Source organism: Penicillium solitum, assembly GCF_028829755.1.
Source record: "Penicillium solitum strain IBT 25940 chromosome Unknown utg000001l_segment0_segment0, whole genome shotgun sequence".
NCBI lineage: Eukaryota > Fungi > Ascomycota > Eurotiomycetes > Eurotiales > Aspergillaceae > Penicillium > Penicillium solitum.
Genome location: NW_027072121.1, coordinates 705,854 through 721,732, shown reverse-complemented (window position 1 = coordinate 721,732; position 15,879 = coordinate 705,854). Strand labels below are relative to the sequence as shown.

At 50.1% G+C, this 15,879-nt stretch overlaps 7 protein-coding genes across 7 annotated transcripts; 4 read left to right on the top strand and 3 right to left on the bottom strand.

The window, feature by feature from the left end:
* Positions 1-205: 205 nt before the first annotated feature.
* On the bottom strand, positions 206-620 carry N7455_000281 (Tim10/DDP family zinc finger protein; the record flags this gene model as incomplete). The annotated part of the gene is made up of 2 exons (XM_040952124.1): positions 206-383; positions 523-620. 2 exons carry the CDS (start codon positions 618-620, stop codon positions 206-208), a joined length of 276 nt encoding a protein of 91 aa, XP_040817369.1.
* Positions 621-821: 201 nt separating this feature from the next.
* Positions 822-2,870, top strand: N7455_000280 (uncharacterized protein; the record flags this gene model as incomplete). Its single annotated transcript, XM_040952430.2, has 5 exons — positions 822-874; positions 1,097-1,359; positions 1,410-1,574; positions 1,632-2,054; positions 2,107-2,870. The coding sequence occupies 5 exons, from the start codon at positions 822-824 to the stop codon at positions 2,868-2,870; spliced, it is 1,668 nt and encodes a 555-aa protein (XP_040817166.2).
* A 226-nt stretch (positions 2,871-3,096) lies between these two features.
* On the top strand, positions 3,097-4,301 carry N7455_000279 (uncharacterized protein; the record flags this gene model as incomplete). Its single annotated transcript, XM_040952235.2, has 3 exons — positions 3,097-3,163; positions 3,212-3,364; positions 3,439-4,301. 3 exons carry the CDS (start codon positions 3,097-3,099, stop codon positions 4,299-4,301), a joined length of 1,083 nt encoding a protein of 360 aa, XP_040817118.2.
* Positions 4,302-5,156: 855 nt separating this feature from the next.
* N7455_000278 (acetate uptake transporter family protein) lies at positions 5,157-6,114 on the top strand (the record flags this gene model as incomplete). The annotated part of the gene is made up of 3 exons (XM_040952378.2): positions 5,157-5,494; positions 5,548-5,722; positions 5,791-6,114. The coding sequence occupies 3 exons, from the start codon at positions 5,157-5,159 to the stop codon at positions 6,112-6,114; spliced, it is 837 nt and encodes a 278-aa protein (XP_040817171.1).
* Positions 6,115-6,421: 307 nt separating this feature from the next.
* N7455_000277 (uncharacterized protein) lies at positions 6,422-8,845 on the bottom strand (the record flags this gene model as incomplete). The annotated part of the gene is made up of 4 exons (XM_040952328.2): positions 6,422-8,064; positions 8,115-8,310; positions 8,365-8,441; positions 8,665-8,845. The coding sequence occupies 4 exons, from the start codon at positions 8,843-8,845 to the stop codon at positions 6,422-6,424; spliced, it is 2,097 nt and encodes a 698-aa protein (XP_040817109.2).
* A 414-nt stretch (positions 8,846-9,259) lies between these two features.
* Positions 9,260-11,725, bottom strand: pxa1 (putative peroxisomal ABC transporter (PXA1); the record flags this gene model as incomplete). The annotated part of the gene is made up of 1 exon (XM_040952135.2): positions 9,260-11,725. The coding sequence occupies one exon, from the start codon at positions 11,723-11,725 to the stop codon at positions 9,260-9,262; it is 2,466 nt and encodes an 821-aa protein (XP_040817477.2).
* Positions 11,726-12,806: 1,081 nt separating this feature from the next.
* psrA (putative general stress response phosphoprotein phosphatase Psr1/2) lies at positions 12,807-15,590 on the top strand. The gene is made up of 6 exons (XM_040952297.2): positions 12,807-12,937; positions 13,002-13,214; positions 13,291-14,396; positions 14,478-14,627; positions 14,682-14,780; positions 14,838-15,590. Exons 2-6 carry the CDS (start codon positions 13,127-13,129, stop codon positions 15,048-15,050), a joined length of 1,656 nt encoding a protein of 551 aa, XP_040817386.2. The 5' UTR covers positions 12,807-12,937; positions 13,002-13,126; the 3' UTR covers positions 15,051-15,590.
* The last annotated feature ends 289 nt before the right edge of the window (positions 15,591-15,879 follow it).

The window sequence follows — 15,879 nt, the reverse complement described above, 5'->3', positions numbered from 1 at the left end:
TCCACCATATTGTACATAGTCAGAGATAGACCGGCGATCGTGCCTCCCATCTGTGATGGTATAAATGTGAACCATCATTCAAAACAGGCCCCAATTCCAGTAGGCCGAACCAGTCAAATAGCCTTACATAGAAACAAAGACCACCGAGCTCTCTAGCTTCAAGGCTACCAGAGCTCCTTCCCAAGAAATTTCGTTGTCAACACGTTTAGAAGCCCATGCCACCCTTGTTGGCATTGGCCTCGCCCTGCATCTTCTCGCTGACCTTGATGTTGACGTCGAAGAACTTGGACACGCAGCGGTCGAGGCAGACGGACTCGCCCTTGTTGAGGTCACCTTCGCGGTAATCGGCGGGGATACACTTCTTGGTGCAAGACTCGGTCAAGCTATGATTCGCGACGGGAACAAGTTAGAATGGGTTCGGGACATAGATAGTTCGAAGATGGATTGGAATGGGGTTTCTGCAGTCTTCTGGTTTCTGAATCGAGATACAGCGCTTGGATATCCCGTGGAGCTTCAACATACCGGTTGAACATGTCTGAGATCATCTCAACTTCTGTCTCGGCGGCAGCGATCTTCTCTGCCGAGGACATCTTGGGGGCACCGCCGAAGAGGAAAGACATGATGTATGAATAGATGGAATGTAGAGATGGTAATGAGTAGATATGTGGAGTAGAGCACCAGAGAGTGTCCAACGTATTCGGAGCACGGGAGGTCGGAGAAGCTTGGGCCACCCGCGTGGAAAAACTCGGTTCTGCCGTTTCTTTTTTTTCTCTTCTTCTTCTCTTCTTCTCTCAACAATGTGAGAGCCATTGGCATTTGCTATGCTTTCAATTCGCCCTAGATGGGCTTTATCTGGCTTTGGCCTGCAAAAAAGGTAAGATTTGCATTTACTGTTTACTGTTTACTGTTTTACTCTCTTATTTCCCACCATCTCCCATCTCCCCCTTATATGATGATTTATCCCCGCATTAGAACCGCTACAGTGATGTCCTTTTGGGCACTGAACGTACTGGATTTTATCTGACAAAAGCTTATTGCTTAATTTTGGATCAATTGTGTCAATTTTTATCGAACATTGCTAACCCAAAATCTTCAGTGCAGGACTGCGACTCGCTAGACAATCACACATTCAGACTCCCTTTACATCACGACTAACCAAACAGCCAATTCGAAATAATAGCTCTACCGCATCGCCAGGGAAGGCCTTGCAGGACCGCGTACAGCAGATCAAAGATGCCTGCGAAGACCCATACCCTCGCCTAGCGGTGGACACGCGCACAGTGAGCTGTGCCGAGTTTCGCTCCCGCTACGCCGAGCTCGCCGACAATGATTCAGTAGAAGACACAGTCATCGTCTCTGGTAGGTTCTGCTTTCTGGCCGTTACAATGCCCATGTACTTAGAATAGTAGGAAGAATTCGTACCTATAGACTCGCCGGAAGCAAATTGATCTTCTTCGATATCGTGCAAGACGGCCATAAAGTCCAGGTGATGTGCAACAAGCGTCGTCTGGACAGTGTTTCTCCCGAGGACTTCAAGAAGTTCTATCGTCTTCTGCGTCGCGGTGACGCTTTCTGTATGTCTCGTCTCCGTCCGGCTTGACTCGAATGTCGCCCGCTAAACGCTGTTCTAGCTGTAACCGGTAGACCGCACCGCACTGGACGAGGCGAGCTCACCATCGATGTGAGTGAGCTGCCGCAGCTGCTCGCGCCGTGTCTGCATGATGTCCCGGTTCATACCGAGCACGAGACCTCTCCATACCCTCGCCATGTCCAGTTCCTGGCCAACCCCGCGACGGCCGATATCATTCGAGCCCGCGCGGCTCTCGTACAATATCTACGCCAGTTCTTTATTGACCGGTCCTTTATGGAGGTCAGCACACCGATCGTCGGGGCTGTGGCAGGCGGCGCAATTGCTCGTCCGTTCTATACCTCCGCCACCGAATTCCCAGACCGACAGCTGTCGCTGAGAATCGCACCAGAGCTATGGCTCAAGCGGTTGGTGGTTGGTGGATTCGACAAGATTTTTGAAATTGGACCTTCGTTCCGTAATGAGGGTGTGTTGAAACAGAGAATTAAAAGCCGTCTAGCAAAGCTGATGAAGTATAGGACTGGACAAAACCCACAATGCAGAATTCACCACCTGTGAATTCTACCACGCATACGCCAATCTCGAGAACCTAATGACCATGACCGAAGACCTCCTCTCCGGCATGGCAGCCCACATCCGCGCCTTGAACACAACAGGCACTCTCAATCCCACCACCGCCAACTTCACGGCACCATTCCGCCGCATCGACTTCCTCATCGGCATCGAAGAGGCTACCGGCCACAAACTGCCTGACCTCGAATCCCCCGATGCCCTAGATAAAGTCCTCGCCATCTTCACTGAACTCTCCCTTCCACTCCCAACAAACCCAACCCTCCCTCGCCTCCTCGACGAGCTATGCAGTATCTACGTCGAATCGCAATGCATAGACCCAACCTTTATCATTAACCCACCCGAATGCCTCTCCCCACTCTCCAAATCCTTCATCCACCCAATCACCAAGCAGCGCGTCGCCGCGCGCGGTGAACTGTTCATCGAAACCAAAGAAGTGGTGAATACATACGAGGAGGAGAACTCGCCGTTCGAGCAACGTCGCAAATTTGAGGACCAGCTACGGTTTAGCAAGGCTGCTGGTGAACCCGGCGAAGTAGACGAGAGCTACCTCGAAGCACTGGAGTGGGGTTTGCCTTCTACTGGTGGATGGGGTTGTGGCGTTGACCGTCTCTGTATGTTGTTCACGGGCGCTAGGCGGATTACCGATGTGTTGCCATTTGGTAATCTCAGGGCTGTGACTAGACGACATGGACAGTCGAGTAGCGAGTGAGAACTTTTGTACTATAATGGTGGCTTGTACGATATACTACATAAGAATGAGACGATATGGATTTCTCGACTCCTATTGGATATGTTATTTATATCCCTGCATCAAGTAACATCGTGTCAAATTTAGTGCAAATAGGCGAAGAGTAGCGTTTTATATATCGTTAAAGATAGGCTAAACCGATAAACTCTTGGAAGCGGGGAAATTGATTTTGATTTTTTACAACATCATGGAGACCAACAAGGTGACTACGGTGGCTGAAGCCGTTACTGTCAGTCTGCAGGAACTTGTAGATGGTAAGTTGTGGGTTTAGAAAGAAAAAGTGTAGATGCTAAGCGATGCAGGAACTGTATCTTTCGACACTCTGACCACAGCCTTTGGACCGTCCTCTCTGGGCATTATCGTCGTCAAAGACCTACCATCGACCTTCAGCGACTTGCGAACAAAGGTTCTCTCTAATGCCTCGTATCTGGCGGCTCTCCCTGAACCTGAATTGGGTAAGTCTCCAAAACCCCAGAGATGCCCCCACCCGACTCCAACTGGCAGCAAAATCAGACTAACCTCCATGTAGACTCTCTCACCAGCCCAGAATCCAAATACCTGGTCGGCTGGTCCTGCGGCAAAGAAACCCTGAAATCAGGCCATTTCGACACGCTCAAGGGCTCGTACTACGTGAACTGTGCCTTCTATCAAGATGCATCCCTAGACAGCGCCCCGGCAGATGATTTCCCCGATCTACCCCAGTATACCGCGCCAAACATCTGGCCTTCACCAACCAAATTACCCGAATTTAGGGGTAGCGTGGAGTCACTATGCGGGTTGATCATTGATACCGCGGCTTTGGTCGCCAAGGCATGTGACCGGTATGCAGAAGCCAACATCGAAGATTACAAGCCTGGATACCTGCACCACGTCGTGACAACCAGCCTGACAACCAAAGCGCGACTATTACATTATTTCCCCGGCAACCAGGAAGACGAGTCTGGGGCTGAGGCTAGTGATGACGATTGGTGCGCCACGCACCTCGACCACGGTTGTCTGACAGGCTTGACATCGGCCATGTTCCTCGACGAAGCAGCTTCCCCTCCAACTCTCGACCCATCTTCGGGGTCTGCTTCTGCCCCTCTCCCTGAACTTCCCCGTTCCCCCGACCCTTCGGCTGGACTGTATATCCGCTCGCGCACTGACGAAATCGTTAAAGTCAATATTCCCAAGGATTGTCTCGCTTTCCAGACTGGTGAGGCCCTGCAGTTGATCACGCGTGGCAAGTTTATGGCCGTGCCGCATTTTGTTAAGGGAGCCAAGGCTAGTCCTGGACAGAAGATTGCGAGGAATACTCTTGCTGTGTTTACGCAACCCAATCTTGCAGAGGAGGTTCAGCCTGAATTGAGTTTTGCGGAGTTTGCAAGGGGTGTCGTGCAGAAGAATTATTGAGTATATTTTGTGTTTGTAGCATGAGCTTTGATTGGAATGAGGTTAATTCAAATCCTTTTTGGGTTTTTTATTATTTTTAGTTTCTTTGGTAGTGACTGGAATGGGATGGCCAACCAAAATCCTGGAGATTTCCCCGGGGGGCGAATGGAAATGAGTGACGCACTTCAAAACCCAATTCCCATTGTCGGCACATGAATCTCGGCATTCACAGAGAGTTCACAGAGTTTCCAAGTCCTGCAGCCAAGTGAATTGCACTATAATCTCAGTGCCCAAGATACCGAGACGTGGACCGAAATCCCACACAGTCCCCCCTGGTTAACCCTGTTACAAGCTGATCCAAGATCTACTATTAGGAGATCTCCGCATTTCCCCATAGTTTTAAGCCTGGATTGAGATCTGCGTGTTGATCTTCACTCGATCTATCACTACTCCGTACTCGCAATGTGATCATCTACGGACGGACGGAACTGTATAGCGTCCCCACTACCGAGTACTGATGCTAACAATGCCAACATTACTCTCACCCTTTCTGAGACTCGTTTTTTGGATTGGCCCCTCCCCCGCACTATCGCTGATCTTCCCCAGGAATTATGGTTCAATGGTGGTCATAGTGGTCATGATGGTCATGGTGCCTAGGAGGTGTCATGGCGTCCACGACTTGTCTACACAGTATATAAAGTAGAACGAACTCGCAATTCAATTCAATTCCTTCTTGCCAGACTGATCCAGAACTACTGCACTATTTCCCTGGTCGTACTCCTCTTCCTCCCTTCTCTTGAACCATACCCCCTTCTTTCCCTCCTCTTCTATACATCTACATCTACATCTACCTCTACATCTTACCCTCCACCCACAATGTCCCACGAAGAAGGAATCAGTGTCAAAGACACAAACAACTCCTCATCCTCCTCAAATGACGACTACGAAACAGGCCACTTCGGCCCCCTAGCCCACGTCAACACAGCCTCAAGCCGCTACCCTGCCTTCGGTGGTGACCTCCAACCAGGTCTCTACCGCGTCCCCAAAGACCGCAAGCTCGCCAACCCAGCACCGCTAGGTCTCTGTGCATTCGCACTTACCACCTTCGTGCTGGGATGTCTCAATATGAGCGTCAGGGGTATCACCGCACCTAATATCATCGTCGGACCTGCGTTGGCTTATGGTGGGTTGATCCAGCTCTTGGCTGGCATGTGGTATGTTGTGGGAGTGGAGTGAAATATATATGGGTTTTTGCTAACGAAATCAGGGAAATGGCTATTGGAAATACCTTCGGTGCGACTGTACTCTCATCTTACGGTGGTTTCTGGATCTCGTTGGCTATTACCTTCATCCCTGGTGGGTTTAATATTCTCGGGTCTCTTGAAGAGGCGGATCATGGGTCTCATGCTATGTTTTACAATTCGTTTGCCTTATATCTCTTTGTATGTTGTTCCTTATTCCGCGTGAGACGAAAGGAAGGGGAATGAAAGCTAATCTTATTTCTCTTTAGGGCTGGTTCATCTTCACTACATTGATCACGATGCTCACCCTCAAATCCACCGTCGCGTTCTTCTCGCTCTTTTTCTTCGTCGACCTTGCTCTTCTATTGCTTTCCCTGGGATATCTTTTCAATGTGGATGGAGTGCCAAATGAAAAGTTGATAAAGGCTGGTGGACTCTTTGCTCTGCTTGGTGCTTTCTTGGCTTGGTATAATGCCTTTGCTGGTATTGCGGATGACAGTAATAGTTTCTTTGTGCCTCCTGTTATTCATTTCCCTTGGTCCGAGAAGAAGAGGGCTGCTAGACGGAACTCTGCTGGAGAGAGTGAGGTTTAAGGCGTGTACGAAGCTATGGTATGTCGCTTATTTAGACATAGATATGATATAGCAATAGCCATTGAATCTACTTCTCTTTTAGTATATTGTGTTGGAACAACAGGTTCGTATCTCGCGCTTATTCTTCTAGACGCTGACGTCGACTTTACACGGCTGCTCTACAGAACTATATAATTGTGGGATAAAATGACTACTTAAACATTGCATTTTGCCTAAGATAGAACCATCCCTCCATAACGCCCATGGGGTATCTTGAATATGCCGCTAAAAAGATCGAAAACAAACAGGCACATTGGATCGAATCAATCTACGCAAAAGGATGATCACTATCCTTCCCAGAAGACTGATCACCCTGAAGCTCCAGCCCGGACATACCACGAGACACTTGATCACCAATCAATCCATTGCCATCCTCGAACTGCTCCTCAACAGAGTCATCCTCAGTATCCGGCACACTGCCGATAGCAGAGCTGACCAGCCTACTCGTCTGCGCATGTTGCGCAAGACCAGTCTTCGGTCGACCCCTCGGAGCAGACGAAGACGAAGACGAAGTCTTAAAGGGCCGATCACTAGAAGGAATCTGAGCCTGGCGCCGGAGAGAATGACTGACTTCGCCGTGGGACATTTTAATAATCGCCTGCCATTTGCGTGGGTCTTCGCGCTGCGCTGCCGTAAGACCGCATTCCACACCATTGATCTCTGTCAGTCCCAGCGTTTCCACCCGGCAGTCGCCCCAGAACCACGTGTTGTTCTCGGGCATGCGTGTATCGACTTGTGACGAGTACTGACGACCTTCCATCACGCCGGATACGTCGTAACCCAGGGTGTGCGTGCCGAACATAAGCTCTGCCGCGAGCGGTTCGTAGCAGCGACCAACGATCCAGTGCGGGGAGATGTTGCAGGTTTTGCTGTTGGCCATACAGTACCAGGGACCGTAGTCGCTCATGCTGACCTGGCGGAAGGTAGTGGTTGCTTCTTCCGTGGTGAGTGGGATGGGATCGGTTGCGGTCTCGGCGATGGATGGTACGGGGTTTGTACCCTTGAATGGACCTTCTTCGGTAATGCGTTTGGGATCGGTGGTGTACACCTTACCAGAGACCAGGGCTGTGAAGTGTTTTGCGAGCTGCTCCTCGTCGTCGTCGATACACTGTGAAAGGCAGAGGGCGATTTTTTCAATGACCATCACCTCTGTCACTTCGCTGACTGTTCCGTTTTTGAGTTGGTCGGGATGGAGTCCGTGTGGTCTTAGACGGACGGTATCATGTACAGCAAGGAGCTCGGCTCCAATGAAGATTCCTTTGCAGTTGATTCTGGCGCTGGGCCATTTTCCGATGGCATGGAACTTGTGAACCATGCTCCAGGAAGACATAACAGTCATGGCGTTCTCAATAGATGGATGGATATCATCTCGCTCTTGCCCATTGAGGTAGAGTTGCCACGTGTTGAAAGGTTTCATGTTCCGCAACGGAACATAAGCGTATTGGACGGAGTAAGACTTGTCATTCCCCAGGGGATCTGGGAGGGTTTCCACACGGAATCCCGAGTAACTCAGTCCACGCGGGCTGTCTGGGTTTTCAATAATATCCACCATATGAACTTCGTCCTCCGGGGTTTGGGTCACCACACCGGCGCGCCAATCAGGCACGCCATGCCACTCGTTATCATTACCGAAGATCTCAACAAGGCCAGTTTTGGGGTTTCGCATCAAACAGCCATCTTCTAGACCCTGCCAGATCCAGAGAACAAGCTCACCACGACGAGGGACGTAGGCAGGATCCAAAACGAGTTTCACGAAGTAGTCTGAAAGCCATTCGTGTGTCAAGACCCAGTCAAGATTGAAGCGTTGCTCAATATCTTCATCGATGCTCCCCTTGTCTTTCAATTTCATAATCAAGATCCGCCAGTAATCTGGCCCCTCCGCATCAGTGGGTCGACGCTCATTATTAGTCACTGAATATGTGTCAATAAACAATCTGACATAGAGGCATGGTAGGACTCACTTGGATTCATACCACGTTTAGCCCGTTGCACCGTAGTCCCCTGCGATACAGTTCCCTGGCTCGGCTTTGCTCTGCTACAGAGCTTGCATCCACACTTGTCTAGCTCGTTCTTGACTAGAGACAAGAAATGAGGGAAGAAAGATATCTGTGATTGAAAGTACTTTCCACTTGGATGGCCAAATAGGAAAGAGTCGAACTGAACATAAGACTGTTAGTTGCAACTCAAGATGGGAACACCGAGAAAGCTCACCATATCAGGATTGGTGGTACGTGGTCGCGCCAATAGACAGTATCCGTCAGGCAACTTCTCAATGGTATGAACGACACCTAAGGCATGCTCTGTCAGCTTGAGAGCAGAGATACGAAGGATAGAAAGAGAGAAGAAAGGATGGAACAGGCAAGTATAAAGCACAAAAAAGTGAATGAGCAAACGATGGTTGGACGGAGTGACAGATGCAATCACCAAACCAATGCGACGCGCGAAACAGCATAATACAACAAAGCCAGCATGCTAAGTAAAACGTGAAAATGAAACCTGTAGTCAACTCACCTTCCTCGTAAGTGCCCATCTTTTTCAGCCAGTTCTCAGCAAGTAACTCCCGCCAGCGAACGTCGGGGCGTTCAACGTAGTGACCTCCAGATGGCCAGGTATTAATGTCTCCATCGCTGGGAAAGTTATCCATTGGGATAATATTGACATTAGGGTCATCGTCCTCGCTGCTAGAAGACATGTTTGTCTTCCCCGTCTGGGAAGCCCAGGGAATTTAGATTAGATTGGTAAAGAGCTAGAACCTAGCAATGCTAGAAGAAGGACAGATATAAAAAGGATACAGCACAAGAATCTGTCAAAAGACAGTGAATAGAGGGTTTGTACGAGAACGCAAGTGAGGAAGAGTTGTTGATAGAATGAACTAACTATGGAGACCCACGGTTTTCTTTGTGCCAGGCTTATCGATAAGAAATGCCGCTGCTTTAAGAGGGCGGTGGACAAAGGGGAAAGCCTCGCTTGCCGCTTTAATTCAAGTCAACAACACAACTAAACCGAGAAATATCTATATTGTGCATAGGGAGATGGATTTATTGAACATCGTTCTAACATTCCAAGATTGCAGATCTTCAAAAGTGACCATACTAACTGTGTACATTCAATTGGCAGTTGCTTCAACTAGAGCCTCAGAGCCAGAATGCTCTTCTTCCTGATAAGGCGGTGGTGCGACTTCACCACCATTGGCCCAAACCTTCTGAAGCTCCTGATCAATTTCCTCGCGGCGTTGCTTCCACTCATCCACCTTATCTAGACGCTTCCGCAGCTCCTGAAGTTCTTTCTCAACGCCAAGCTTCTCCTTCTCAGTACCGATTCTCTCGAATTCCCAGACCTCGCCTTCGGCACCCAGGCCAAGAGTCAGGTTATAGGTATGGTACTTCTTCAAAGACGCCCGCGTCGAAATGGTGATGAGTGTGATGCCTCGCTCCTTGGCATTGTCGTATAGCAAGCCCTCGACGTCTGAGGAAACAGCCGAAGTGCCTTCATCCATGAAGGCATATCGTGGCTCATGGTAGAAGAGTCTTGCCATGCCCATGCGCTGCTTTTCACCACCGCTCAGAACATCTTTCCACTCCTTGCGAGCGTCCCAGCCGCCTTCACGTTGTGGTAGATAACCAAGATGGGCGTCATCGAGGATTTTCTGCAGGGCTGCGTCTGTCTCGCCAGCTTCGCGCATATCAACCTCCGTGTGCGGGTAGATTACTTGGTCACGCAGGGTGCCGACGCTGAGATACGGCCGTTGGGGGAGGAACATGATTCCATCGAGGCCAAAGCCTCGAGGACGACTAACGAGCCCGCGGTATACGGGCCAGAGCCCGGCCACAATACGGGGGATTGCAGACTTGCCGACGCCGTTTGGACCAGAGATGAGGAGGTGGTCGCCTGAATGGACGATGAATGAGAGCGACTCGATGAGTTCGTCGCCGCCCATTGGGTGAAGGGATGGTGCGACGATCGGGACCTGTTCTAGACGGACACCGTCGAAACCGTTGTGGGTGGTGCCCTGGGAATCGGCAAGAGAGTATAGTTCGGGATGCGAGCCCCGTGGGGTGTAATACGCATCGGCATGGACACGGTGCAAGGTTGCAATCAGGCTATAGACGCGAGAGGTGTAGCCAGCGAGTTCAGAGATATCCTTAATGCTGTACATCATACGACCTCCAGCATCGGCGAGCGAAAGCATGAGGCGTTTGTTAGTGATGAACTCCTTCATGCGGCCACGCTCTCGACCCATGCCCTCGGGTGAATCAGCCAACTCCATTGCACCACCCGAGCCACCCCAGGCGGGGAGGAATATGGGCAGGGAAGTTATCAAGTAGCCAAATGCCGACCAGGAGTACTTTAGAATCATGTCTTCGAGCATGTTGTAGCGGATTTTGAGACTGTAAATGCCCTCCATCCATCGCTGCAGCTCCTTGAAGCTTCTGACCAGGAACACCCGCTCTGTATCAGCTCCGCCATAGAACGAGATCTCTTCGGCATTGGCTAGAAGTCGAGAGTGTAGGCCACGGAAATCTCCTTCCTTCTTGCCCTCTACTGCCTTAAGCTTTCCAAATGGTGGTGACAGTTTCCGGAGCACCACGGCTGTGCTGAAGTACCCAGCCAAAATGCCGCTCAGGGCAAGGGGACCAAGTGAGCGATAAAGTTGATAGTTGAATACGAAAAGATCCACCAACGGCTTTCCCATTGAGGAGTATAGTGATGCGGCAGCTGTGCAGAACAGGGTAAGATCCTGCGTGATAAACTGGTCGGGCCCTTGGCCGATTCCGCCGTCCAAATTCATCAACTTATAGTAATTGTTATTGTCGGTTAGGTATAGATCGTGGATATAACGGGTCAGCCGAGTGCGGAAGGCGATGGACACCTTCGATTGGAGGAATTTGATCATCGCATTGGTATATGAAGCAAGGGTTCCGATTCCACACCACTTGAGGATACCCCAAAGGAAAGCCTTTCCTTTCCCAGCGACCAGATCCCTCACAATCTCACCATCAAGCCGTGCGATCAACAGCGAAAGGTATGTTCTCATCAAGAGAAAAAGGCCATGGCTCATCAGCAATCCAGTCTCTTTGCTTCCCCATCTTGGGACCATGATACTACCCAAGCTTAAGAACTGATGCAGGAATGCCAAATTCAGACCCGGTTTGGTTGTAGGGGGAGGAATCTGGCTTGCCGAGCCATCCTCTCTGCTGCGGGCTGATGCTGGGGGGTTGAGGAATAGTCGTCGATGAGCGTCAAAGGTAGTCGGTTTGGTGGGATGGATTAAGACCTTGGAGGTTAGGGAGTCCTTGTATGGCACATAGATAGTACGAGAACCATCTTTACCCCGGATACCAGAGTTCCGGCGTAATAGACGGCGGCCCTGGGCTCGCTCCTTGGCTCTCCCTCGGAACCACTTGTAGCCTCCATAACCGGAGCTGATGATGGAGAAAAGAAGTGCTATCGTTGCAATCAAGCGGGTGGTTTTGGACGTGCGGTGAAACTTGGAGCGTACGAGATCGGAGTAATGACGATATAATGCCAGGAGGGGATCCTCCGGACGCCGAAGGGTTGACTGGACGGCCATCTTCAACTGGCCTGAGACCTCCGACTCACGAGGTAACTGAGGGGTGGTCCCTAGACTCGACCGACGGCCATGAGGTTAATTTCGAGTGTATTGGAAACCATAAATGCATTTCAAGGTAAGAAAGTGAAGCTGACACGAAATATTTGGGGGGTTGCATCATTGCATGTGAACCTCGGATATGCGGAGAAGCACCTCACGTGGGGAAGCTGACTGTTCATACGGAGTTCACTTCTTCTGCCCAGCCCTCTCTTCCAGTGATCTTCCAATGAACTGGGATTTTGGAAAAAAAAAATGGACTTGGATAATAATAGAAATGGGGGAACCCCGACTTTTTTCTTTTTGACTCTGGCCCTGGGGATATTCCCATGGATTCCATCTTTAATCTCTACGAGGTACTCCGTACTCCATGATTTTTTCTTTGATATCCTTTGTTATTATGTTCAACTTCCCCTGTATGAAACATTCCAACCCAAGTGAACCTCGAGAACTCGAATCATCACCAACAGGTATAACCCAGTTTGTAGTTTGTAGTTTTGGTTTACGGCTTGGGATTTGGACTGGATCTAATTTCAGTCAAATCAAATGAAATCAATCACGTTTCGAAGGCCATAGCTCCTCCTGCTGGCCATATGAGTGGCTATTAAAGCACAAAAGTGGCCATAAAAAAGGGGCCGTACATAACAATCACAGTGAATATCCACAATGAGATTCCCCCCCACAGGCCCTGATCGCGATCATCACAAAAGGATCCTGGTCTTTTTTTTTTTTTTTTTCACTCAGGCCCTGTATTGTAAGGTTGTAGGTATGATCTATAGAGTGTACGAATAAGAATCCGGCATTGAAGGTGAAGGTACTTATCACCCGAGTACAGGGTACCTCTGCATAGGCACAGTGTGATAACAAGTCGGTATTTACCGTAGCCGCTGAGGGCTTGTAGTAGCGTGTGAAAGAGGGCCCCCCTGTGCCTTGCTAGCCTTATTAGCCCTGTTTAGCGTCCAAAAAAAAAGGGAAAAAGGAAATAAAATCCCATTTCCTCGCCCCATTTTCCCACACCGTTCACGTGACATCCCCCCGACTCCTCTCGACTCCTCTCCCCCCGAAAATCCTCCTTAAGACAGTAGAAGATATCACATCCCTTTTCTGTTCGTTTAGCTTGTCGTTTTCGAAAGAGTGTAATAGTGGGTGTTGGATCACTCCCCGGGGCCAAAGGTGGTACGTGCGAATTTCCCAGAACGCCTGCTTATTATCTAGGAGGCGTGTTAACGTCCCCTATTAGCCGCGCTCTCGACCTTGGAGAGTACTGGCATTGACTCGGCCTTTCAGACCTGGGATCCGTTTCGCTTCCATTCATTTTTCTATATTTATTAGTGTTGGGCCACCTGACACCGCAGCCACCCTACGATGAGTGGAGAGAGCACCGCGCGAGATTCAGCTCCGGAATCCGCAAACAAAGCACCTATGAATACCTCCGGCCTCCCGGGCTCAGCCAGTAAGTGAATGCGCTTGTTAATTTTCACCTGCTGTATCCAAGGAGGATATGATTGCTGACATCGTTCCTGCCGTAGTTCCTGAGCCCGCGCAGGGTAATGGTACTGATGCGACCGACATCCAGGACACAACCTCTGTCGCGCCTTCCGACCTGGCCTCCTCTTCCACCGCACCGGCGGAGAGTACATCGGCCGCTGCTGAAAGCACCACCGCACCGAAGAAACGCCATTTGTTGATTCCGATCCCATCACGACGATCCTCGAGAACAAACAAACAACAGGGGTCGGAAAAGACTGAGGAGGCAGCGCAAGATGAGCCTTCTCGACGGAGTTCCAAAGTGAGCATCCTGCGGTCGAAACGGGATCACAGCCGGGCAAGTAGCCGCCGGTCGCGCCAGACTCAGAACGGAGGGAATGCGGAGGAGAGTAAAGAGGCGACGGCCATGCCTGAGAACAGTCCCTCAAAGCCTCAACAGAAGAAAAGTCCGTCTAAGTTCCTGGCTTTCTTGGGCTGTTGCTCCTCTTCCGAAGTTGATGCGGATGACACTGCTCTGCCTGCAAAGAAAACAACCATGCGGCCACCTGCTTCCAACAGGCTACCTACTCCAGACAAGGCAGAGGCCCCTACTGGTGACTCAAGCACTGTAGAATCAGGGGAGCCATACTTGGACGAAAAGGCACACTCCACAGTCAGCGCGGATCAGCCTGGCGAAGAAGACCGCAATGTCAAGCCTGCCACGGCCAGCGTGCAAGCCGATGGTCCTTCTGCGGATGCCAAACAGCCAGAAGTATCAGGCCAGAAAGATCAGACTAACGATGTTGCCCCGCACGATCAAGCGGGAATCGTGACAGGATCAGTACCTGAAGTGACCGCAGACGCAAACACTCAGGATTTGGAGGGTCAATCAACCTCCCCCGCCGAGGACCTTCCTTCTGCATCAACGGCAACCATCCTGAAAGATTTTGGCACTGACGGCCAAGAAGAAGTCACATCTCACCAAGAAATGAAACTCCCCGTGGTTATTCCTCCTCCGCCGCCACCGCTGCCACCGGCACCCCCGGCTCCTGCTCGAGGTTATGAGGACGCAGCGCATCCTTTGCTCCCTGCGCCTTTGCCCCACTTAAGTGGCCGAAAGTGCTTGGTTCTCGACCTCGATGAAACACTGGTTCACAGCAGCTTCAAGGTAAGTCTTCCTGGCTTTCAAAATGCGCCCAAGGCGCATAAACGTATTATTGTATCATCTCACTCACTATTGATTTGACAGGTTTTGGAGCGTGCCGACTTCACCATTCCAGTTGAGATCGAAGGTCAATATCACAACATCTATGTGATCAAACGTCCTGGTGTGGATGCATTCATGAAGCGTGTTGGTGAGCTTTACGAAGTGGTGGTATTCACTGCCTCAGTTTCAAAGGTCAGTCGATAGTTGATGGTTTTGGCAAGTAGCATACACTGACTCGAGTTATAGTATGGCGACCCTTTGCTCGACCAACTGGATATCCACAACGTGGTTCATCACCGCCTATTCCGAGAGAGTTGTTATAACCACCAGGGGAACTACGTCAAGGTGAGCACCCTTGTCTTTTTTGGTCATCGAGAAAAAAAAAAACTAATCATTATCCAGGATCTTTCACAAGTCGGTCGAGACTTGAAGGAAACCATCATCATCGATAATTCCCCCACATCCTACATCTTCCACCCTGAGCACGCGATTCCCATCAGTAGCTGGTTCTCTGACGCTCATGACAATGAGTTGCTCGATCTCATCCCTGTTCTCGAGGATCTCGCAGGGGCCCAAGTCCAAGATGTCAGCATGGTCCTGGACTGCACCCTGTAGATGCCTCGATGGGATCCTTCTTACGCCTGAGATATCCATTTTGAGCGAATTGTTTTCTTTTCTACGCGAGAAAAGCCCTTTCCTTTTGCATTCCTCCAGCATTGCTGCCATTGATGGGCAGTCGCCCTATTTCCTACTCCAGATTCGATTCCCCTTCTTGACGGCCGAACATGGACCCAGATGGAACTGGTATCCTACTGGGCCAAAGCCCCGTCCCCCCTGCATTTGTTGTCGTTCTTGGATAGCACATGAACCTGACCATCTTCGACCTTCTGCATTGCAATTTGACTTTGTATCTCACTACGCTCCGAGCGAGCCCATTCCCCATTATTTCTTTCTCTTTTTCTCCCCCTGTGCTTTACCAACACCCCCTCATGTCCTGATCTTCCCTTTTTTGTGTATTCTCTCCCTATCCCAACACCCAACAAGTCCGCTTTTTATGCATTCTGCAGGCGTCTCTTGGTTATCATGCCCCCGCTGTATCCCCCCTATGTTATTTCTTTTCTCATTTCTGCCTTGCTACACGGCCTTACTGCCTTGATCTCAGCTCACCAATACACGAGCATGCATTTCATTATGTTCTCTCCTTTGCTGGGACCTCTGCCTGGCAGTGGTATGCATCTCCTTCATAGCGAGCAGTGTCTAATAATTCCCTTTATGCTGCCAAAGTTGGAGATTCTTTCATGCAATGTACATGATCAGTCACGGCTCTCGATGCTGTATATAGCCCCCGGGACGACGTATCCAGAAAACAAAATGGAGCCAGTTGTATTAGAGTAGAAATGAATTTAACCATTAATTGTTATCCATCTACAATCTATATCTCAAG